Source organism: Sorex araneus, chromosome 3 (genome assembly GCF_027595985.1).
Source record: "Sorex araneus isolate mSorAra2 chromosome 3, mSorAra2.pri, whole genome shotgun sequence".
In the NCBI taxonomy this organism is placed as follows: domain Eukaryota; kingdom Metazoa; phylum Chordata; class Mammalia; order Eulipotyphla; family Soricidae; genus Sorex; species Sorex araneus.
Window position 1 is genome coordinate 195,630,956 of NC_073304.1, and position 25,920 is coordinate 195,656,875.

At 39.8% G+C, this 25,920-nt stretch overlaps 1 protein-coding gene across 1 annotated transcript in view; it reads right to left on the minus strand.

The window, feature by feature from the left end:
• Window positions 1–25,920, minus strand: part of NLK (nemo like kinase) — a 147,513-nt gene that overhangs the window by 51,249 nt on the left and 70,344 nt on the right. Inside the window, exons 2-3 of the mRNA XM_055131283.1 lie at window positions 25,005–25,134; window positions 10,595–10,650 (exon numbers count right to left, since the gene is read on the minus strand). Of these exons, the coding sequence (XP_054987258.1) occupies window positions 10,595–10,650; window positions 25,005–25,134 (186 nt within the window). The remainder of the gene's footprint in view (window positions 1–10,594; window positions 10,651–25,004; window positions 25,135–25,920) is intronic.

Below are 25,920 nucleotides of genomic sequence, written 5' to 3' on the forward strand. Positions count from 1 at the left end.
CCATTCCTCATTAACAGTTCATATTTTATTAAAAAAACTATAGAGACAAGATAACTGATGAAAATTCCTTTGTTTGTGTTGAGTGCTCACAGCACCTGCTGGTAGTGGGTATGTTACATTTGCATCAGAAAGATTTAAGAATGTTCCTGATTCTCTTGTAGCTACACTAAGCTCTACCAGTTCTGGGTTCAATTTCTACCCTATATGCCTTTCCCCAACACCTTCCCTAATATACATAACAAAACATTTAAAAATAATTTAAAAAGAGACCATGAGGTAGTTAATGTAATTCACCATTTCATTTTCTTTCTTTTCTTTTTTAAAATAATGTAGAAGCACTGCTATTTATTCAGCCATTGATTAAGCTGATTGAATTGGGCATGAACTCCATTCACCATCTCATTTTCTTAACCAGGAAATTGGTCACAGAGGGATAACTTGTCCAAGATCACAAAAGGCAGTAAAAAGCAAAAATGGATTCAAATTTAGGCAGTCTGATTTCAGACTCCAAATTTGCCACTAGAAAAGATTTTCTATTTTCTCAAGTCCTGAAATAATAGGAAGAATTTTGAAATAAACAAAGAAGCTTTTGTTTCCATTTTGCGATGGGATGGTAGTCACTAAACTCAATACTGGTATAGTCAAGCAGCAGAACTAAGATGATGAGAGTATGACAAGCACAAAAAATGGAGGAAGGGTCTGATTTTAGAATGCTGCTAGGCTCCAGTACCAAGAGCATATACTGAAGGTACCACCAAAGTTTTACATATAGGAGAGAGATGCCCAGCTGCTTCCAAATATAGTAGTTCTCAGACCAAGGGGACAAGTATGGGGACCAGTGGCTGAGCACATGTTCTGTATGTATGAGGACCCAAGCACCAAAACCAGAAAACAGAAGCAAAGGAAATTTTAATTTAGAACCCAGATATTCTAAATTTTAATTTAGAACCCAGTCAAATAAAAATGAGGAAATTAAATGGCACAGATAATGAAAATCTTGTTTACAGAGACTGTTGATTACAAACAATGCTTTCCATAAAAAGGAAGCAGCAATGCATCACACAGAGAATTGTTTTTTCTTCTAACAACTGGTCAGCCTTAAATCTCATCCTCTTTGCAACCGAAAGCATGCTTGCCTTTCCAACTAGAAAAAAAAAAATCAGTTTATGCTTCAATTAGAGTCACTGACCTTTTCTGAAGCAAGCCTGTGCTTCTCTACAGAAATCAGTGGAAAGGTCACATTGTTAAAATGTTTGAACACAACCTCTTCTAGGCAAAAGCAAATTCCTCTTCTTTTTAAGGCAACTAATTTGTTGTACAGGATTAAGGCAAATAATTTGTACAGAAAATTAAAACTACCTTAAACTTTAAAAATGATTTTTAAAAAATCAAGTCTACCACCGGAAAGCAATAAAAGTTGGAAGGCTATTGTTATTCACATTCTGTCATAGCCAGGGAGATCCTACTGGCTGAATCCTTATCACTAAGGCTATAATCACACATGCAACAAAACAAAAAAGAATATCCTGGAGAGGCCATTAGCTCTCTTTTTCCCAAAGTGCCCTGGAGAAAGGTCAAGGCAAGCTGTGTTTTTCATATGTAGTTTGGCCGTAACTAATCTACCATCTTAACCCTACAGAGCAAATGCACATATTCACAGATGAAGGGCTAATAAAACAATATTTTAGGTTCCAGATATAGTCTATAATCTCTTCTTGGTGGGGAGGAGGTCAGAGCATATTTTTATATATAAAACTTGGTTACTATCTCTATTGATACCCTTACTGGACTCAAACTCCTTAAGGATAACAGTAATGCACACTTACACTTGGCACTACCTGCTGGTATATGCTTTCCTTAGGGTAAAGTTCAAAAGGGATAAAATGAATATTGAGCATTGAATCATTGTGGAAGATGCCAAGTTGTAATGCAATGCATCAAATTCTCATTAAATTCAACAGCATTGTGGTCCCCGGTATTAGGACAGAGTGTTATTTTCTTTAACTAAACCCCACATGAAACAGCTGTCTGACATGACATCCTCTTGGGATGGAGACAGAACTCAGCAGGTTGGTACAGATGCATGCAGAAGGTCTCAGTTCAATTCCTGCATGCGACTGAATGCTCCTGTCCCCCAAGCACAGACAGGAAGAATGGCCTCCAAGTACTGAGCTGGGCAGAGTCCCTGGACAGCACTGGGTGTGCACCACACTTCAGTGCTTCCCAACAGTTTCTCTCTCAATACCAGCAGGAACTTAGCCTGGTGAAAGCTTTCATTTATGGGGAAGTTTCTGAGGAACAGCACATTCTTGAAAGAACAGCACATTCTTGATTTCTAGCTCATGTTCTGGAAATAAAGTACGTGACTAGAACTGAACAAAAGGTGATTACATTTATTTCCCAACCCCCTCCTCTCCCTCGTTTGCAAATGTTTCATTTAATTTTATTGTGACTTTTGGGAAACACCCAGCTGGATTTGGAGAGTACTTCTGGCTTGCTGCTTGGAAGTGGTGCCCTGTAATGCTTCAGGGACCATGTGGTGCTGGTCACTGACCCCAATTCTCATGATACAAGGCAAGTGCTCTACCACTGAGCCACATCCTGGCCCTCAAATGCTTCAATTTATTTTTATTTTTGTTTGATTTTTGGGCTATACTAGGCAATGCTCAGGGCACAACCAAGAGGTGTGACTTACTCAGGGCTTACTCCTGGCAGTGTTCGGGAGACTGTATGTGATGCCAGGTATCGAGTCTGGGTTGGCTGTGTAAAGGTAAATGCCCTACCTACTGTACTATCTCTCTGGCCCGTCAAATGCTTCAATTTAAATGCACAACTCTGACATTACTCTAAGTTCATACTTATTTATTAATAGAATAACTGAAGTGGAGATTTTGAATAATCAGTTTAAGGCCAATTCAAAGCTTAAATTTTGAATTCATTTTGAATCCGGTCCTTTTCAATATTAATTATCAAAATGAAAAGGAAGCTGGAAATTTTGGCCAAAAAATAATGTACTCTGACTTGTTTTTTTAGGTCACACCCAGCAGTGCTCAGGATGATCCTGGAAGGGATTGGGGGACCATATATGGTGCCAGAAATAAAAAATGGGTGAGACATGTACAAGGCAAATGCCCTACCCACTGTACTATCTCTCCAGCCTCTGTTTTGATATTCTTAAACTTCCGTGGAGGGGCCAGAGTGATAGTATAACAAGTGAAGTGTTTGTCTTATACGTGGCTGACCCATGTTCCATCCCCAGCACCCTGCCAGTAGTAAGCCCTGAGTAAGTCACACCTCTTGGTATGACTCCAATTTCTTGGTTAAAAAAATTAGATGGTAAATTATAGCAACTACTTCATGGTCTCTTTTTAAATTATTTTAAAATTCTGAAAATTCTAAAAGCATTTATCACTTTAAACATTTTTGTGTGCACAAATGACTGCCATTAAATATTGTCAGAGAACAATTAAATCACTAATAAATTCTACAACTTTCTCATCATCCCCAACAGAAACCCCCTGTTAAGCTATAAAGCATACTTTGATTCCATCACTGCTGATTAAGATCTTTGATGGGGGGTCTTCCATAAAAGGCAAAAAGACCATTTTGTTTTGTTTTGAGGTCACACCTGACGGTGCTCAGGGGGTTACTCCTGGCAGTAACTGCAGTTGGGAGTCACTATTGGTAGGCTTGAGGAACCATATGGGATGCCAGGGATCAAAACTCAGTTGGTCACAAGGAAAGTAAGTGCCCTACTGGCTGTACGATCTCTCCAGCCCCCACGACTAATATTCTTAGTTCAATATCCAATCCCCTCCATGACTATGCCCCAATGAGTTTAATTTCTCATTATTCATGAATGCTAAGCTCTAGCCAAACGGATTATTTCCTAAAAGCCATTTCTGACACAGCTCCATCTGGAATCCCCACCCTCCTTCCAATTACCTATTCAAATCTTTCTCAGCCTTTCAATACTCATCTGAAATATATTTTCCTCAATGGTTTTATTTTGTTTTTTGTGCCACACCTGACATTACTAGGGCTTACTCCTGGCTCTATGCTTGGGAGCGATATGGGGGCTAAGAGGTTGAATCCAGGCTGTCCATGTGCAAGGCAAGAGCCTTAATCACTGTACTATCACTCTAGCTCCCAATGAAGCTTTTTTGTTTGTTTTTGGGCCACACCTGGCGGTGCTCTGAGCTTACTTCTGTCTCTGCATTCAGGAATCACTTCTGGTAAGCTTTGGGGGATGTCAATGGTGCTGGGGATCAAACCTGGGTTGTCCACATGCAAGGCAAGTGCCCTACCCACCTTACTAACGCCCCTTCATTTAAAGTCCCACACCATTGAGCCAAATTCTTTGGGCACATTCTGCAATAGGTGGTAGTTACAACATATCTCTCCCTGACAGACTGTATGCTTCTTAAGGGAAAGAGGCAGTTGAGGATTAAGAACTCACACCTAGGGGCTGGAGGGATAGCACAGCCGGTAGGGTGTTTGCCTTGCACATGGCCAACCCGGGTTCGATTCCCAGCATCCCATATGGCTCCCCAAGCACCGCCAGGACTAATTCCTGAGTGCATGAACCAGGAGTAACCCCTGTGCAATGCCAGGTATGACCCAAAATGCAAAAAAAAAAAAAAAAAAAAAAAAAAGAACTCCCACCCAGCAGACCAGACAAAATATTATTTCTAAGTATCTTGTACAAATTATCTACTTTCCTGAGGTAAAAATGGAGATAAAGTACTCAGAATAGAGCTTGATACACTAAATTTAAAAGAAGTTAAATGACCAATCCAAAAAGAGATTAGAACAATGCTATTTATAAGCAGTAGTGTTTAATGTTTGGCCGAATGAATAAATAAGCTGACTCGATAGTAAGTGATGGTTAAAGTTAGAAATTTATTTTGGATTGTTCAAGTAACTTTTTTTTTTTTTATCATTCTCTGTGTTTCTTATCTCAACTTCAGAGGTAAGGTGACAGAAAGTAAGTTGTTAACAGTGGGAAATTTTATTTGTTTAGGTTTGGGGCTACACACAGCGGTGCTCAGGGGTCACTCTTGGCCATACTTAGAGGACCATAGGCCATGCCTAGACTGAACCTGGGTCAGCAACATGCAAGGAAAGCACATTAGCCCTGTACTAGCTCTCTCGCACTAGTTCTATTTTATATCACTATATGCCTTTCAAATAATTCAGTTTGGAAACTAAAAATATCCAAGTGAATATCAGATTCCCCAATGCTTTTGGGATACTTTGATAAGTTTGTATCACCATAGTTTCTAACCAACAATATTATTATTATTATTATTATTATTATTAGGGTGGGGAGGGGATTGGGCCACAGCAGTGGTGCTTTGGGAGACCATGAGAATCTGGGTCAGCAACATTCCAAGGCAAGACTTGCCTTCAGTCCTGTACAGTAGGGCTTTATAGTTACTATTTATATGATCGCATCCTTCATTAGATTATAAACCTGAAGAGCAGAGACCATCTAATTCACTTAATACCTACTATATTATATATTAAGCATTGTTCTAAGTGCTAAATATACAAGAGACAGAAAAAAATTTTTTTTTCTTTAGGAACACAGCTGATGCTTATGTTTACAGAATAAATGAATAGGAAATTCTTCCAATGAGTATTCAAAACCCATTGGATGTAGATCTCCAGTTCTTGCTGGTACTACTATTGTAGAAAGTGTGCACTTACTTATGCATATACACATTTTGTTTTGTTTATTCCAGCCCATTGAGCTACTTCCCAGCCCCAGGAATCACATATTGTGTATTCTTTAAATTATAAAATGTTGCTACAAAATACAATGAGCAGAAAACTATCAATTAAACTACTGCATCTGGTTCCATATAAGCTCATTAACTGCATGATTCAGAGACTCACAAATAAATCTCACGAAGAGAGCAACGTAGAGCAACAGGCCAAAGAGATGCCTACCCCGCACCAGGCTGTCTCATCCAGGGTAACCCAAAGGGGAGCAGGTGAGTTCCCCTCCCTGCCCCAACAGAGCCTTGGCAGCTGAAAATCTCCAGAACTAAATTGCCACCACGTTGATGGCCTATCTCCACAGGCTCGGACGAGTCTCATCAATGAATGAATCTGCTGAAAAACATAGGTATGCGGGACTTGTGACTGAAATTTCCAGGCTTGCAGAGTTGGGAATGGGCAACCTTCCCCCATCTCCCTGTGCTTCCAGTAACATGGCAGTCATGCTCACGAACTGCCTCTGGTGCCATATAGGCTCATTAATGGCCATCATCCAGAGACTTACAAATAAATCTCTCGGAAGGAGTCAACACAGAGACACATGCCTCCAGACCCCAAAGTTACCATGCAGTCAAAAGAAAATTAACCTCACCTATATCACTCTATTTAAAATTTTAGAATTCCTGGAGCATGTGGCTACATTCAAGGCTGTACAACATCTCATACTCTACACCACTGATGTACAAAGAGTATCACACCACATTTGATGGGTGTAAAGTAGAAGGCAACCAATCTCGGGGAGGGGAAACACACACACACACACACACAGATATATAGGGACAGAGACAGAGAGACAGAGACAGAGAGAGACAGAGTGCACACACAAGGTTCAATCTTTAACAGTATGTTAGTAATCTCTTATATAAGAGCTCAATGGCTCCAGTGTGAAATACAACAACCTTCACACACTTTCCTCTAAGGAAAATTTTTGGATCATTTTTAGTGAGTTATTCATAACAGGCAATACTAAAATAAATTACTTAGGTCCTGCTTGGGGGTATGGTTTGGAGGTCGGGGTAGAAATATATGAAATATTGTGGTGGGAAGTTGTAGTGGTGGTGTGATTGGTGTTGGGATATTAAATGTAATAAATTATTATGAACTACTTCATAAAAATAAAATTAAAAAATTAAACTACAGCATCTGAAATGCAAAAATAGTACATTACTGCCTATCAAGAATTCTAATTGGCCAATATGAACATAGATTCTCTCTCTTGCTCTATGATAAGAGATCTCTGTTTAGATATTGCCTCTATGGCTGGGGAGATCACTTAATAGGCTAAGGGCAGGCAAGTGGATTTGCATGATAATGATCTGCATGTGGAAAGCCCTGGATAATTCCCACATGGTCCCCTAAGCACTGCCAGGAGTGGAATCACCTCCTGCCCCCCACTCCAGCATTGAGCACTGTAGGGTGTGGCACAGGAACAAAAGAAATAAACACTGCCTGCAATGGAATGAAAATTGGTTCAGCCTCTATGAAAAACAGTATGGAGATTTCTCAAAAAATTAAAAATAGAAATAGTATATGACCCAGCAATTCCACTCATACTTATCTAAGGGAAAACCCACAAAAACACTAATACAAAAAGACATATGCACACCAGTGTTCACTGCAGCACTATTTACAACAGCCGAAATCTGGAAATTACCCAAATGCCAAAGACAAATGAATGGATAAAGAAGTAGTGATATATATATACAACGGAATATTGCTTAGCTATCAGAATAAATTAAATCTTGCATTTTGCTGTACCATGGATGGAACTGGTGGGTGTCATGTTAAGTAAAACAGATGAGAAAGATAAGTACTAGATGATCTCACTTGTATATGGTATATAAACAAAGCATGGGGCTGGGGAGATAATACAGTAGGTAGGGACATGGACCACCAGACTCAATCCCTGGCATCTCATATGACCCTCCCCTCCCCCAGCCTACCAGAAGTTAAGCCCTGAGGGAAGGAGGGAGAGGAGGGACATGAGGGAGGGAGGAAGGGAATAGATCATGTCCAATGAAGACAAATCCTTAGACTGATGACAAGAAAGAGACAACCCAAGGGTGCAGGAGTGAAGAAGGGCTTTATGGATAATGAAGGAGGAATATTGGTCATTTGGAGGTGGCTTTATAATAATTTGTAAGATTATACCTCTAAAATTATAAATACCTACACATTTATAAACCAATATTACCTGAATTTTAAAAGATTGAGAGAAGAAAAAAGAAAAAAAATGTCTACACAAGCTATGCCTATTATTCAAACATAAACACTTCTGAAAGTGAAAGGAGGAATTTACTAATTATAGCAGGACATTAGGTAAAATAAAAGCCAGGGCTGTTCTGGCAAACCAGGACACAAGATCACCTCATTAAAATTTCCATTGTTTAAATTGTAAGTGGTCTAGCATGGAATTGCTGTCCATATTCTCCATAAAATAATGCTTCAAATAAAAAATTTTCTTGGGGCTGGAGCAATTATAAAAAAAATACAGTGATAGGATGTTTGCCTTGTACACAGTTGACCAAGGACTTGCTCTCATTCCATGCTGGTTCTCTTAAAGTCAGTGTCCAAGACTTTTCAACAGTGTTATATGAGTAATTACTGTAATGATCTAAAAAGAAAAAAAAGTCGGTGTCAGAACCACTTGGTCTGGCCCATGAGCCCAGATATAAACCACTCACTTGGTTTTGGGTCACACCTGGAGGTGCTAGGGGTTACGCCCAGTTGTTTTGGGAGGGGTCTCCCACAGCAATGCTCAGGGGACCATGTAATATTAGTGATTAAATCCAGGCCTCCTGCACGCAATGCATATGCTCTACTACGGCCCTGCAAGAACACTTCTATTGGTCAATGATCAGTCCATTCTTTGGATGTGCATGGCTGGCACAACCCAACTTACAGTTAATGCTTCACTGGATAAAGGGATTAATCATGGTGCATATACACAATGGAATACTAATCAGCCTTACGAAAAGATAAAGTCACGCAAGCTGGATGGATCTGGAGAGTATTGTGTTGAGTAAAATCAACCAGAGGGAATGACTCAGAAAGAGCCTTCTCATATGTGGGATATATGGAAACCTCATGCTGTATCAAATGCTGAATGGAGATAGAAGCAAAGAGCAAGAGAAATGGTCTTCAATAGGAAGCTTGTCACTAGGGCTAGGGTGAGAAGGATAAGTTAGGGAAGGGAACACTCGGATATGGGGGAATGGAAAAGTGGCACAGAAGCAGGCTAGGGGCTGGGAGGGAAACTGTGAACACTGGTGGAGGGTAATGGGCACCGGTGAGGGGATTGGTGCTGGAAGAATATACACATCAATCATAAATATTCTGTAACTTTCTAATTCATGGTGATTTGACAAAGAGAAAAAGAGATTAATTCCATAAATGATTCATAAGCTAAAATATCACCAAGGATTACAGCATTCAAAAGCTTTTGGTTTATCAGATCAAAAAAATCCCAACAGTGTTGATCAGTGATAATTCTATCATCTTATAAGATTTCCCAACTCTCTAGTAACCTTAGCAGTTTCTTTCCCTTTGGGAAGCTCTTAATTGTTCCTAGTTACTAAGGATATTATCAGAGATAATTGTCTAGTATGGAATTACCATCTGTGTAAGAAATTTTCATTTATCCCTGCTAAATCAGAAAAAATTATCCTGCATTAGTTTCCATTCTGAGTCACAGATCTAGTATTAATGAAAAGCCTAGAGTGAATACTGCACTATCACGAACTTACCAAATTCAACGATACAGAATTTCATCTCTCACCAAAAGCTTCACCAAGTCCAAACTGCAAAATTTTGTCCAGAAGTGTCAGAAGTTCTAACTTATGTCACGATCTTTTTCATACACATTTCCAAGAACTGTTATCAGGTATTATCTTATTATCCATGGTACTCACAGTATTTTTACACATTAATAGTAGTACCAGGGGAATTAGGGCTGGAGAGATAGTACAGCAGGTAGAGTGTTTGCCTTGCATGTGGCCAAGCCAGACTTTAACACCAGCACTCCATATGTTTCCCTAAGCCCAGCAGGAGTAATTCCGAAGCACAGAGATAGGATGGGCCCATGGCTGGATATGGCCACAAAACAAAACAAAGTCTCAGGGCAATGTTAAAGTCTCTACACTGACACAATTACCCAGATAAGAGTTGAAATCAAGACTATATAGTGTCAAACTGTAGTCATATTTACTAACTCTGCAATCTCATGTTTCTTACCTTTTGTGCCTTAATTTCCTCTTCTGTACGAATGATCACAACACTTTTTTTTTTCCAGAGAGTTATTTTAGGGTTTAAATAAACTCATGGGCATACAGAACTGAGAGTTGTGCCTACATGTGACAGAACTTAAGTTAATAATGGCATATGCCATCATGACATTATTCCAAAGAACTCAGCACTTACACTCTCTCTTTACTTTTCACCTTACCCTGAATAGTAGGAGGAACGACAGGATTACTCTTTTGACTGATTAACAGCTGCGACACAGTGACAAGAGCACTAAGTTGTCTCCTGCTATCACATAGCTGCTACACTGGTTTCATCTGCAATGTGAGGATGATGATAACCTATCTTCTAAGACTATGTGGGGATACTATTTTAAGGTACTACACTCAGGGTGTATTGAAAATATTGTGTTCTCTCAGGTACTTGGGATTTCAAAATTACCGGATTTCAAGTATTTTACCTCTTATGTAAGGTTGGGATTTAATATACTTCAACTGAATACCAAAAGGTGTCAGAAAAACAAATCAATACATTTGTCCCCTTCTTTTACTTCCCCTGGTTAGGATACATTTCTTCAAAATAGTCAATGTGTGGAGGTTGGAGTATGTCAAGGGCAGAGAGTACCTGAGAAAAGGAAAAAAAAAAGTCAAATTTAGATCATTTATTAAAAGATGATATAAATGCAAGTAAATACTATTAATTCTTTAAAGATTTATGACAGTTATAATTGAAAACTAAACTTAATTCAATTCATAAGAAACAAAGCCATATATATATATATATATATAAATCTCTAAACATACTATACAAAAGGCAATTCTATATTTTTATTTAAACTAAATGAGAGGCAGCTGGGTCATAATACATGATACCAGAATCCCTTCACAGAAGAGGGTATTGAAGATTAGAGATTTATTTTTTATTTTTGGCATGGGGGCGGGGAGGGTGATGGTGGTTGGGATACATCCAGCGGTACTCTGGACTTACTCCTGGGGGTGGCTTGGGGAAAGAGACCACACGTGGTGCCAGGGATTGAAGGTCAGCCATGTGAAAGACAAACACCTAGTAATCCCTGTTCTCTCTACCCAACCCCAAATGCTCTATTTTAAATTATTATTTAATTACTGCTCTAAGAACAGTATGCAGAACTTTATCACTCTGTTCAAAAACTAAGTGAATTCTACCTGGCAGGCACCGTGGCAGGTACTCACGTTAAACTGACAAAATTTTATCATCCTTCCCTTTATGACTAAGGGAGAAGAAGGTATTAAAAAAGTTACACAAATGTATGATTACAACATTATTATGAAGAGAAAAAGTGAAGAGTGGGGAGAAAATGCTTTCTTGATATAACATGAACCTGAAGTTGAAGAGGAGTTGGTCAGGTAATGTGAAGGTACATCCAGGCCCTGGTGCAAAAAAAAAAACCTAAAACAACCAGGCAGACTCTAGAAACAGTTCTGATGGGACACGGGTGAGAGGGAATATTCCCATGCAGTCTCTTTAAGCGTTTTTGACTTTCATTTGGGGGAAGACTTCTAAGGAGTGCTTTGGAGGTCTAGGGTCCCCTGTCAACTGGGTTGGTGTTCTAATAAAAGGGTCCTGTGGTGTCAGAGATTATCCGGGCCACTGCAGTATATGTGTAGGGTAGGGGTGGGGTGGCTGGGAGAGGGCCGCCAGGAGTGCACTTTTGATTTAAGTTTGCATTTTAAAATTTTATTCCAAGCACAAAATAGAAGAGGCTAGGATGAAGAAGACACTGACAACTAAATTCAGGTGTATAAGAGAAGCAATACACTACCAATGTAACAATTGCTATCAAATATATCAAACAGAGACCTGAGAGAGAGAATACAGTGTTGACTGTACTATCACAGCTGACCAGAGTTCAATTCCAGTACCACATATGATTCCCCAAGCATGATTAGAAGTGATTCCTAAGCACAGTAAGAAAGCCCTGAGCAAGGCTGGGTGTAGTTCCAAAACCAAAAAACAAAATCACACACACACACACGTACACCATATATACTGTATGCCACCATATAAAACATATAAATCATATAACCATATTTTCTTTCACAAATTTTTATTCAATCATTGTGAGATACAGTTACAAAACTATTTGTGATTTGGTTACAGTGATGCAATGTTCCAATACCCATCCCTTCAGCAGTGTACATTTCTCACCACCAGTGTCCCCAGTTTCTCTTCTGCTCCCACCCCACTCTGCCTCTATGGCTGGCACTTTCCCCCTCTCCATTTTTATTCTCTCTTTATTCTCTCTTTTCTCTCTCTCTCCTTTTGGCATTATGGTTTACATTACAGGCACTGAAATACAACCATATTTTAAAAACTCATTATACATAGAAGCAGTGCTAGGGGAAGTGACAGATGGTGGGGCCCTAACAGCAATGCTTAGTTAAATGTCAACTGTGGCCCCTGAGCACTGTCTGGGAGGACTCTCCTCCCCTAATCCAAATCTATTTTTCCTGACTGAAAATATTCGTAGACTTAAAATCTTGGCTAAGTGGAAAATAATAAAATTTCCAGTTTCTCCAATAATTTTTTTATTACTATGAAAAGAAATTATCTTTTCTCAGACCTCCCATTCAGTGGTTGAGCCCACCTCTAGAGCGAAGGGCTGAGGAGGGGGATGAAGTGCTCAGGATTGAACTTGGGGCCTCTGCATGCAAATCATGCTCTCTAGCCCTGTGAACTATTTCACTGACCCCCTCATTTCTATATTTAAAGAAAAACCTATAATTAGCAAGTGTGTCACAAATTCACGTAAATTCATTTCTCATTATGCGACAGAACAATTTTAACATGAATATTTGATGCTGAGGAAAGCAGCTAGAAATTAATGTTTTACTTGACATCTTTTGGATTCTCAATTCTGTATCTGAACAACATATATCCTGTCTTGGGGGAAAACAGAATGTAATGAGTGACAGCGTCCATTAGACAAAGCTATTTTACACTTCAAATCTATCTGCTATAATTAGAGGTTATCTAGAGGAAAGTGACAACCATACATTTAGAACCTTGATGGAGAAGAATGAGGCTTTCTTACTCTAAATTTGATGAGGCTTTTTGTGGAGCCATATAAAACAGGGGTTAGACATTTGCACCAAAGCATTTAGCTGTGACTATTAGCTTCAAAGGTACAATATTTTAAATCAGTATTTTCTGAAGTGGTTTACTGTGCACCTCCCCAGCCCCCAACCCAGGACTAGTGGACTGTAACCAGCAATGCGGGGATGGGGAGTTGGGGGAAGAAGGGTACAGTTCTGTAGAGTCATTTAAAGAAGGTAGATTTTCAGAAAGACTTGAGTGATTTTTCTTTTTCCCTGAAAAGGGGAGATAGGTCAAGTATGTCTAGAGCCTATTTTATTTTTGTTTTGGGCTCATATCCAGCTGAGCTAGGGCTTACTTCTTTCCGACTTTGCATTCAAGAAAACATTAAAAAAAAAAAAAAAAAACAGGGCTTAGAGAACCGTATCAGGGTACTGGGAATAGAACTCAGGTGTTTTTGTTTTTTTCCACTTTTTTGGGTCACACCCAGTGATCCACAGGGGTTACTCCTGGCTCTGCACTCAGGAATTACTCCTGGCAGTGCTCACGGTAGCATATGTGATGCCAGGGATTGAACCCAGGTCAGCCTTGTGCAAGGAAAATGCCCTACCTGCTGTAAAATAGCTCCAGCCCCGGGAATAGAACTCAGTTGGCTACATGCAAGGCAAGCATGCTACTATTGTACTGTTGCTCTAGCCCAGGAACCTAATTTATACTCTGTCTGGAAATTTTTAAATGCCTGTTTTACACTGTGTTTTTTTTTCTTTCTATATCAAAAGTTTCACCCAAAACATTAGAAAACTCACCTTTATGGGCAATGTGACACAGGTCCTCTTGCATTTTGGAAAACTCTGATGAGGTTTCAGAGCCTAATGTTTTGGGTGAAAAATGTTAAGTGCATGCCCTTAAAGAAGAGATCTTAGTTGCTTCATTTTCTGCTCTATTAAGGCTTTGAGAAACTTAATTTTCATTTTATTTCCCTGGTATTGTGGAGTACATGGATAAGAAGTTCCTTTTCAACCTTGTGGAGAGATAGAGAGAGCTATAGGGAGTGATAGCACAGTGGGTAGGGCTTTTGCCTTGCACAAGGCTGACCTGGGTTTGATTCCTCCGTCCCTCTCAGAGAGCCCGGCAAGCTACCGAGAGTATCCCGTCCGGACAGCAGAGCCTGGCAAGCTATCCGTGGTGTATTTGATATGCCAAAAACAGTAACAAGTCTCACGATGGAGACGTTACTGATGCCACTCGAGCAAATCAATGAATAACGGGACAACAGTGCTATATATACATATATGTATATATATGTCTCAAAGGTTTATCAGAGATTGTTATTACTGTATTTCTAGGTGGCAAAAACAGTGTTTAGACTAGAAATTGGTCTAAGCAAACAGAAGACTGGTCCAAACATCTCAGAAGTGATGCAAATAGGTTATAGTAGCAGAATTTCAAACTGCAGATTTTGTACCTATTTTTTTTCCATTTATTTTTGTTTTGAGGCCACACACGATGGTGCTCAAGGATCCCTGTGTTGCTAGAAATCAAATCCAGACCTCCTGCATGCAAAGTATGCACTCTGCCCTTTCAGCTATCTCTCCAGCACCCTGACTCCCTATAAGTAGTAAAAATCCTAAAACTCCAACTATTTTCTGTGGGAATATAGTGTGAGAGATCAGTCTTACAGTTTTTTTTTTTCCCTCAGCCCCTTCCCCCAAAACACAGAGGATACCAGACCACTGGACAGTCAAGGTCACCTCAGCACATGCTGAAGCATCAGGGCTTGAATCTCAACCTTGTATTTGTAAAGGGTTAAGTGCAAGACTTAAATGCCTAAGCCACTAAAACATGTTCTGGGTCCCTTACTATATAATTTAAATATTAAGATACTTAAATACAGACTGTTAAAAGAACCAAACTATCCCAAAATACCACCAACTCTTCAAACTATCTCAAACTAAAACAATGAATGGATTTGTCTGAAACTGAAAAATTATCTAATGCTACATTCTTAAATAATGATAGCTACCAAACAGTGTCTCAAGCTACACCTCAAGTGTCTTATGAACTGGACAAAAACTCATTATGGTAATGCTTTTTAGAATTTTAATGTCTATGAATGTTAGAAGATTCATTACAAACTGGACACATGAAGAGTAAATGCCATGTTTTCAGTTCTTGATTAAAGAATGATTGCTATGATAGTCTCAATTCTAAATATAAAGATGAGAAACTAAACAGCTCATAAAATATCCTTCCCTAATACATTTAAAATGCTTCATGGCAGATTGTTATGGTGATTCTTATAGACCATAACATAAAATACACAAATCATAAATGTATAATTTGAATGATTTCTCTATATAAAGTGATGCATTTTTTAACTTCATGGATTAAATTTTAGATCAAGAATTTAAGCATCTCAATATCCCAGGAGGCTCTCTTACCCTGTCAAATCAAAAGTCAACCCTGTTCAGAGTTACCACTGTGCTTATTTTTATCATTATACATTTGTTTTAACTATTCTTGAACTTCATTTATATAAATTGACTGAGAGAATTAAGTCTTGTGTGCAGATGGCTTTTTTTTATTTGATATGCCTGTGAGATCAATCCATGGTGAAGTGTAGATGAGTAGTTTATATTTTTTATTGATGTCTCGCCAACCATTTATGAATAGGATATAACACAACGTACTTATTCAGAGTTATACTGGCAGTCATTTGGGTTATTTCCAATTTCTAGGTATTATGAATAAAGATGTATCTTTTGGGGGATCAATCAGTAATTAGTCTTGAATATACCAAGGAGTAAAGCTACTGGGTCACTGGGTAGGTCTATATTTAGCTTTAGTAAAATTGTAAATTTTCGTAAGTAATTTTTACAAATTTACATGATCACCAGCAATGGATAAGTTTCAGTAAATTCAAATTTTGGCCAATACTGGGTAGCAAGCAATCTTTACTTTAGCTATTCTGTTGGGTTTATAATAGTATCTCATTGTAGTTCTAAGATATATTTTTCTAATGACTTTGAATACCTTGTCATTCTTATAAGCCATTTAGCTATCCTCCTTTGTGACATTCTTGATTAAGTCTTTGCCCCATGGGCAAAAATTCTTGATTGGAGATGCTCTTGTAGGACTGGTAACATTTAGATACAGAACTCAGTCTGAAAAATGTCAAGTAAAATGTTTATTTCTAACCATCCTCCTCATATACTAAATATTTACTTAAAAACTATCCTTAATGGTCAAAGAGATGGCTCAAACGGCTGGAGCACATGGTTTGCATGGGGGAGCCCAGGATGCTGTATGGCCCTCAGGACTGCAGTGAGTGAGCCCCAAGCATGATGCTGGGAATAGCCCCCAGAACACTCAGCATGAAAGAAAACAAAAAACAAAAGTACTCTGAAACAAACCATTTTTGATATATCACTGAGGTCTATATTTTCATTCTTATAACATGTTTTTACTTTTGAGCCACACACCGAGCAATGCTCAGGGGTTACTCTTGGCTCTGCACTCAGGAATTAGTCCTGAGAGTGCTCAAAGGACCATAGAAGGTGTTGGGGATCAAACCTGAGTCAGCCGCATGCAAGGCAAACACGTACATGCTATACTATCTCTCCAGCCTCCATTCTTATAGTTAATGCTGATCTCATTTGGAGTACTTAATGTTAATAACAATCTTCTTTTGTGTGTGTATGTCGGTGGGGGGGGGCAGCGGGAGGGGGGTGTTGCTAGAGACCAAATCTAGGGACTCACACATGCAAGACAAGCTCTTTATCACTAGGCTCAGCATTCCCAGTCTCTATCTTTCTTTTGTTTTTTGGGTCACACCCAGCTATGCTCAGGGTTTACTCCTGACTCTGCACTCAGGGATCACTTCTGTCCTCCTGGAGGGGTGGTGCTAGGGATTGAACCCAGTTGTGAAATGCAATTATCTTACCCACTGTACTATCTCTCTGGCATGCTTTTTATTTAAAAAAAAAAAAACAACAAACCCTCACGGTGATTCACTAATTAAAAATAAATAAATTTTAAAATAATAATAATAATTTAAAAAAAGTCAATGCTTTACTTGCCCAGTTAAGAATTTATCAATGGGCACTCTGATGGCAGGTATGGTATTGGAATGGTGTATGCATGAAACTCTTTTGACAGTGTTGCAGATCCCAGTGGCTAATATTGATAAAAACTTTCCTTAAAACAACAAAAAAAAAACTTTTAAGGGCGGCAGAGGTAGTAAGAGGTTAAGTCACATGCATGTATCCAATCCTGTTCAATCCCCAGTACTGCACTGGTTCTGAATGACCCCTGAGCAGAGAGCCATAAGTAGTCCCTGAGCACTGACATGGAGGCTCCAACCAACCCACCAAAAAATATTAATTCATCCTTTTATCTGTATTTCAATATCAGTTGGAGTGAATCTCCAACTCTGTTCAACCATTTTTGTTTGTTTTAACCATACCCAGTCGTGCTCAAGGCTTACCTCTTGCTTTGCACTCTGGGTTCAGGGGACAATATGTAGTGTCAGAGATAGGAGACTTTTTTTGCATGCCTTTTTTTTTTTTGTTTTTTGGGTCACATCCAGCAATGCTCAGAGATACCTGGTTCTGCATTCAGGAAGTACTACTGTTGCTTGGGGGATTATACGGGTTGCTGGGGACTGAACCCAGGCCTGCTGTGTGCAAGGCAAGCAGCCTATCCATTGTACTCTTGCCCCCAAGAGGCCACTACTTAAATCTGCTCAGGACCACAATTTTCCCCCCATATTCACAGAGCTCAGGGCTTACTCATGGCTCTGTGCTCAAGGATCACTCCTGGAGGGGCTTGCGGGGATCGAACCTCGGTTGCTGCATGTAAGGTAAGCACCCTACCTACTGTACTATTGCTCTGGCCCTCTTTAACTTTTATTAGTTTCAGGTTACACCTAGGGGTGCTTACAAGGCATATTCCTGGCTTGCTGCTTGAGGGTAGCTCCTGGTTCAGAGCTTTTTTTGGGGGGGGAGAGTGGGGAGGAGTCACTTCTAGAAATGTTCAAGAGGTCTCTATAATGAAGTGAATTAAAGCTGGGTCTCATGCATGCAAAATATATACTCAGTCTGTTCAGCTGCCTCTGGCCCACCAAAATGGTATGACCTCAACTTTTGGGGGTGGGGAACGCAACAGCCTGTGCTCAGACCATATGGGGTGCCGGGGATTAAATCTGGGTCAGTAGTATGCAAGGTAAGTGCTATAAGCACTGTATTATCTCTCCAGCCCCTGGTATAATTCCTTGTCCTGTATAATCAGAAATCTGTTTCCATTACACAATGCAAAAAAAAGTGAATTACCCCCCCCCCCCAGCTTTTGGGACACACCCAATGGTGCTCAGAGCTTACTCCTGGCTCGATTCTCAGGAATCACTCCTGGCAGTGTTCAGGAGACCATGCATGGTGCCGGGTATGGAACACAGGCTGGCAGTATTAAAAGCAAGTGTGTTTCTTGCTTCTAGCCCTCTTTGGTTTATTCCTAAACAAAAATACTGTGAAAAAGTAACTCTAAGAGTTGTATCATTGAAGTTATCTGGGACTTCTTTCTTCTGTCACCATCTAATCACTCAACCTTCTAAGGAGATCTGACTGCTGATTGGGACTGTTAAGGACAGAAATAAGCCCAAGACAGGGCTCTTAGTAGGAATCAATGGCCCCTAAGGAGGATCTCAAAAGGGTACAAGGTTGTGTGGCCAGAGAGATAGCTCAAGCAGCAGAGTGCATGCCTAGCTTGCGTAGGAGCCTGAGTCTGACTCAGGCACTAATTGGGCCCCTACCCTGAGCACTGCTAAATGTGGTCCTGATGGTTCCTAAGTACTACCAGCTAGAGCACTGCAGGCTGTACTGCCTATGTTCTGCTGGAAATGGCCTTAGATCCTCACCTGAGCACTGCCAGTATGATCACTATAAAAAATAATGAAAGAGTACAAGTACTATCGTTGCTTTCCATGCTGAAATTATGTGCGCCTATGTATGCATACAGAACCGCAAAGGTGAGGAAGATAGAGACTATTTTTGCCCAATTTTATAATGCTCAGATTCTGACTAGAAGTTTTAAGCCTATAAATACCTATCTTTCGGGGCCAGAGAAGAGAGTGCACTTGCTTTGCATGCGGTGAACCCAGATATTTAATTCCCTGTATCCCATATGGTCTTCCTAAGCATTCAAAACCGAAAAAATTAATAAAGTCTAATGACGGGAAATTAAAACAATTTCCTTACCCATCAGTTACTATATAAGGCAAAGTTCTAATTTAAAATGACAAACACCCCATCCTTTAAGGTGTTTTTTCCCCCTTATTGGGGGGGAAAGTGTGGATGTGGTGTCTATGTGTGTGTGTGTGTGTGTGTGTGTGTGTGTGTGTGTGTGTGTGTGTGTGTGTGTGTATGTATGTATTGTATGTCTATGTATATATATATATCTTAATCAGTCAGATCAACTGAAATCAATGATTTTGATTACAAAGACGCTGATTATAATGACTTTTCTGTTCAAAAGAAAAGCCAACATTTTTTACTTTAGTTCAGTAGCAAAAAGGACTCCAAACTATTCTCTGACACACACACAATGTCATCCAAATTAAAATCCAACCTTCTGGGGGCTGGAGCAATAACACAGCGGGTAGGGCGTTTGCCTTGCACGCGGCCAACCCGGGTTTGATTCCCAGCATCCCATATGGTCCCCTGAACACCGCCAGGGGTAATTCCTGAGTACAAAGGCAGGAGTAGCCCCTGTGCATTGCTAGGTGTGACCCCCCAAAAAACAAAAAACAAAACAAAAATCCAACCTTCTCATGATGGCTGGGCAAAACTCTCTAATCCCCTCTCATGACAATCCCTTCTATTTAATCAAATAAGGTACACTTTCTCTTTGTCAATTGAATATAAGGACAACATTCGATTGAAAAACTTAGAAAGAAAGAAAGAAAGAAAGAAAGAAAGAAAGAAAGAAAGAAAGAAAGAAAGAAAGAAAGAAAGAAAGAAAGAAAGAAAAAGACACCTGGACATCAACCTCAAAGAACCCAGTTTAATATTTGAGATGTGATCACAGAGTGATTCTAGTCAACTTCAAAAGTTGGTTGCCCAGCTTTTTTTTATACACAGACTATTCTGTATTCATATTTAAAACTGTCATAGTACCACTATCATAGTATTTATCACATTACTCATTGGGGGTAGAAATTTCTAGAAGCTAATGTAGTTTAGATATATAACATTTATAAGGGGCCGGAGTGATAGTACAGTGGGTAGGGCATTTGCATTGCATGTGGCTGACCTAGGTTCAATCCCCGGCATCCCTTATGGACCCCAAGCACCGCCAGGAGTCATTCCTGAGTGCAGAACCAGGAGTAACCTCTGAGCATAGCTGGGTATGACCCAAAAAGAAAAAAAAAAGATGTTTATGAAATATCCACACTAAAAATGCTCATTAAAGCAAAAACAGATTTAGACTTTACTATTGTCAACTTTGACTTTGAGCAAATTACTTAACTCTAAGCTTTGGCTACCTCCTCTATATAAGGAATAATAAGCCCTATTTGATAAGATACTTAAGTTGATTAACATACATAAGGCACCTAGGATACTTCCTAATACATAGTAACAAGTGCTAAACATACATCTGGTCTACTTTCCCACCCTCCACTCCAAAAACAATTTTTTTTTTTTTAGTTTTCATTAAGTAACCATGAATTACCATTATTTAAGACTGCATATATTGTTTCAGGCATAGGAGGTTCCAACACTAATTCCTTTATTCCCTCTACCAATAAACCCAGTTTCCCTGCAACTGCTCGGCTTCAGTTGCAGGAACTACCCTCTTCCCCTTTCAGGCACTGTGGTTAATATTACCGTTACTGATACACCCCTTTCCCTCTTCCCAAAAAACATGTTTTAAACTTTGAATCCTCTATGTAAAGGAGCACTGAGCTTCGCACACAGGATACAGTCTATAAACATTTGTTGCCTGAAGTACACCAAACACCAGTTGGCTTTTATATTGGCATTCCATAGATACCCGGCTGGCTCTGAAAAGCTTTTGAAGATAAATCTTAGAGCACAGCATAAATTTATTGTGTATAATACAGGGATGCCATGTCATCTTCAGTTGCCTCACTTCTGAACATTCCCATAAAAGTTATGAACCCCTTCACTGGGGCCAGGCAGACAGCTCCACAGGCTGTAGCATGTTTTACATGCAAGAAGAGTTCAATTTCCAGGTTCAATTTCCGATACTGCCATGGTTTCCCCAAAAAGTGAGCTGGTTGCGGCTGGAGCAATAGCATAGCGGGTAGGGTATTTGCCTTGCATGCAGCTGATCCAGATTAGATTCCCAGAATCCCATATGGTCCCCTGAACACTGCCAGGAGTGATTCCTGACTGCAAAGCCAGGAGTAACCCCTGAGCATTGCCGGGTGTGACCCAAAAAGAAAAAAAAGTGAACTGTGTAAACCCTGAGCACGGCTAGGTGTGGCCCAAAACAAAACAAAAAGTCATAAGCACTCCTATGACAGAGTTCAGAAGCTCCAAACAAATATTGCTGTCTTCTAATATGAATGAGTCTTAAGAATTCAGTTAGTTTCTTTTCTTACAAACTCCACACTGACAATGCCTTTGTTAGTTCATTACTATATAGAATGAGTCATTAGCAAAGATACAATATATACAAAGAGAGGATTATTACACCATCCCTTCTTTATGAAAGAAGCCAAGAGAGTTCTGGATATAATACACCATTGAAAGCTGCAGTAAGCCAATTTCTGATGCCACCTAGTTCTCTACTGTGGAGAAAAACTTAATTTGAATCTTCGGCATTGTACATAAAATTTGTATTCTTTAGTAATAAGCAAACTTGAGGAAAAATAATCAAGAGACATCAGATATTATTCTAAACCACTTACAAAATTTGAGGAATTGGTAAAAATGGGCAATTTGGATTGGCACTCAAGTTATTTTTCTGATACTATTTTTCAGTACTTATTTTCTTTGGACTGGAGCTATAGCACAGTGGGTAGGGCATTTGCCTTGAATGCAGCCGACCCAGGTTCGATTCCTACATCCCTCTCAGAGAGCCCGGCAAGCTACTGAGAGTATCCCGCCTGCAGGACAGAGCCTGGCAAGCTGTTTGATATACCAAAACAATAACAAGTCTCACAATGAAGACGTTACTGGTGCCTGCTCGAGCAAATCGATGAACAACAGGACAACAGTACTACAGTGCTATTTACTTTGTGAAAACAAGTACTAAGAGACTAATTAGCCAGCAAGTTCAAGTACACTTTTACATATACCACTTTCAATTCAGGTTTAGTGGAGGAAAGCCTTTTTCTCTCAAACCAGTCAGTCAATTGGCTCGAAATGGCGTAAGTAAGCTAACTGATAGTAGCTTACTGTTTTTCTGAGGAAAAACTGCTTCCCCGCATAGTCTGATCTAAAATATTTAACATAGTCTGATCTGAAATATTGAGGGAAAGGGGGGCAGAAAACAGATCGCTGGGTAGAGGCACCAGCTTAGCATGCTGGAGGCTCAGGATCCATCTTCTGCATTGCATGGTCCCCCTAGCATTGCTGGGAGACATCCCTGAGCACTGCACCAGAGCAGGAGTAACCCTTAAGTAACTGCTGGGTGTGGATTAAAATTCAAATTAAAAAATTTTTTTAAACTAAGACTAGAGCTGTAGCACAGTGGGTAGGGTATTTGCCTTGCATGCAGCTGACCCGGGTTCGACTCCTCTGTCCCTCTCAGAGAGCCCGGCAAGCTACTGAGAGTATCCTGCCCGCACAGCAGAGCCTGGCAAGCTCCCCTTGGCGTATTCAATACGCCAAAAACAGTAACAACAAGTCTCACAATGGAAATGTTACTGGTACCCACTAGAGCAAACGGCAAGCAACAGGATGACAGTGCTACAAGATACAAAATAAAATAGTAAGAGATCAAAAAGGGATCACTCAAAATTAGGCCAATTATTTTCTTAAATCTTTTTTTTTTCCTAATTTAGTCTATCTCTTTTTTTTGTTTGTTTGTTTTGTTTTGTTTTTGGGTCACACCTGGTGATGCTCAGGGGTTACTCCTGGCTCTGCACTCAGGAATTACTCCTGGTGGTGCTCAGGGGACCAGATGGGATGTTGGGAATCAAGTCCGGGTTGTCTGTGTGCAAGGCAAACGCCCTACCCGCTGTGCGCCCTACCCGCTCCAGCCCCTATTTTCTTAAATCTTAAACTATTTTTATGTTGTCTATTGGTACTGTTCCCCAAGTAGTCATTAACATTTGCTTTGTGTCAAATGATATTTATCTTATGATCAATAAATCTTGTAATTCACATAGATTTTATCACTGTTTATATAAAGTACCTAATTTGGGGACTTGGGTATGTGGTAAAGTGGGAGCTCTGGGTTCATTCTCTGGCATGGGGAAAAAAAAAATTCTGGGTTTCCCTTAATAAACCCCTCAGCTGTGATCTTTTCCCAATCTATTTTCTCTACAAACATACACTCCTTTTCGATGTGATTTAAAATGTTTAATAGCATATAGTCTTTAAAAGACATCGAAAATGGAAAGTGTACCACATTCAAAAGTCAATCTTAAACTTAGAGAGATTTCATGTTTCCTAATTCTACAAGGCTAGACCTTGTAGAAGCCATCCAATTTTACAGCTTAATTTTTTAAAGCACCAGTAAAAAGTGACTAAAAGGCCCAGGAGATAACTCAGCAACCAGGAGATCATGTTCTGCATGTGCACAACAGGCTTGACCCCTGATCCTGCACAGCTCCTTGACATGAGGTGCATCCTTGAAAGTACCTGAGCACCTTCAGGGTGGCCCTGGCGGTCTCCAGCAGGGCCAGAGCTCAGCAACTTGGGGCCCGAACACTGAACTGCCTTGGTCAGGTTGGTGGAGTATCACCATGAGTGGCAGCAACTCACCAAAGCACTACGTGGGAAGCTCTTCCATCCCCAAAGAGAAACAAAACGTGGATTAACTAAGTACCTGGATGATTTTAATATGCTATCAAACTTGAAAAACACTTAAAAGGGCCAGGGAGATAGCTGAAAGGTCTGGAGCTCACATGTCTGATATGCATAAGGTACCAGATCCGATCCCCAGCACCACATAAATTCCCAAGCACCACTAGGTGTAGCACTGGTGGCCCCAACATTTCTGGAAGCACTCCCCTAAAAAAAGAACGGAAAAAAAAATAGAAAAGCACAAAAATAGACAGTAAAATATTTTTCCCTGTGGTGCTGGGGACTGAACCCAGGCCTCCTGCATGCAAGGCATATGCATTACCATTGAGCTACACCCTCAACTCTTAGAATGAAAATTTAAGATGATCACAAAGATATAAAGAATATAGGAACACAGAGATGGCTCAAAGAACTGAAGCACATGCTTTTCATGCAGGAGGCTTGGGTTCAATCTCTAAGCATGAAGCCAAGAGTAGATACCAAAGAATTAAAAATATATGCTTCAGGAACTTTGGGTCCTTTCTTTTCAGTAAGAATGTGGAGTCAGAAGTCTATCCTTGGCATTTTCCTGGGGTGGAGAGAGAGTGCAGGGAGTAGGGCACTTGCCTTGCACAAGGCCAATGCAGTAAGGTTAGTTTCCTGGCACCCCACAGCTCACCAGGAGTGATCTCAAAGGAAGAGCCAGAAGTAAGCCCTAAGCACTGATAAGCCCTAATCCTTATCCCTAAAAAAAAAGAGGTTCTTTCCTATGACCTCACTCGTATGTTTACTGTTCTTAAGAGTGTTTTATATAAAATTATAGCTGACTTTCAAATCTTACTTGCATGTACTCTTTAAAAACTTTCTTTTTTTTCTACACATTAGGAAACATTTAGAAAATGGTTTATCTCAAACACCAATTTCACTTACATTATCATGTTTAAAAAAACACAACATCTTCAATTCCCGGAAGACCCTTTTGCAAGAGACCAGATTCTGGAAGACGTTGGGCATCTTTTTGAGTGCTACTCTCTTTCCATCTCTTGGATCTGTTACCGACCTACAGCAGCAATATTTGGGGGAAGAAGATAAAAAAAAAAAAGAGAGAGAGAGAGAGAGAGAAAGGAATCAATTCCAGACTCTGTTCTTCAGTATTTCTGTGCACGACAAAGAATTTTTACCTTAAAACAGTATTAAATGCACTCCACAATGCTTAAGAAGTTAGTACAAACAAAGTTAATGATTAAAAAATACCCATTAAAAGGAATGTTTAGTCCATGAAACAGTTTGTTTTAGTCTTGGTAGATCCCTGTTCAAATTTCTCTATGCACTTATTTACTTTCTGAGGAGTCACACAGTAATTCATCCGAGGTAGGAGATAAAGTCACTGAAAAGGTTTGCAGGTGAAGGGAGTAAGAGACACATTGAGATCAGTTTTGTTTTTCCAGTGTGAGGGGCTCAAACCCAGGGACTCACACATGGGGGGGCAGTGTTCTACTGCTGAGCCACATACCCACCCTGAGGTCAGATTACTTTCATGCTTAATTTTCAGCATCAAATTAAAGATGGGAGAATAATTCAGTTGCTGTCACATTTTAATTTAAACATTTTGATTTCTTATATCAATCAACATCTTCTTTAAGTAATATGGATTTCACTACTGTCAGCAGCGAAGAGTGGCTCCTCAATTAGTGCTCTCCCCCTCCCCACCATGTATCTTTAAATGAAGAGAACCTTCCCTTTTGTTTCTCAGCACTTGGAGTAGCAGCTGCATGCCCTATTCCTGTGCTAAGATCAGCTTGGTCTCCTGTACCCCTCTGCTCTTTGAGCCTTCTAGCCCTCATTT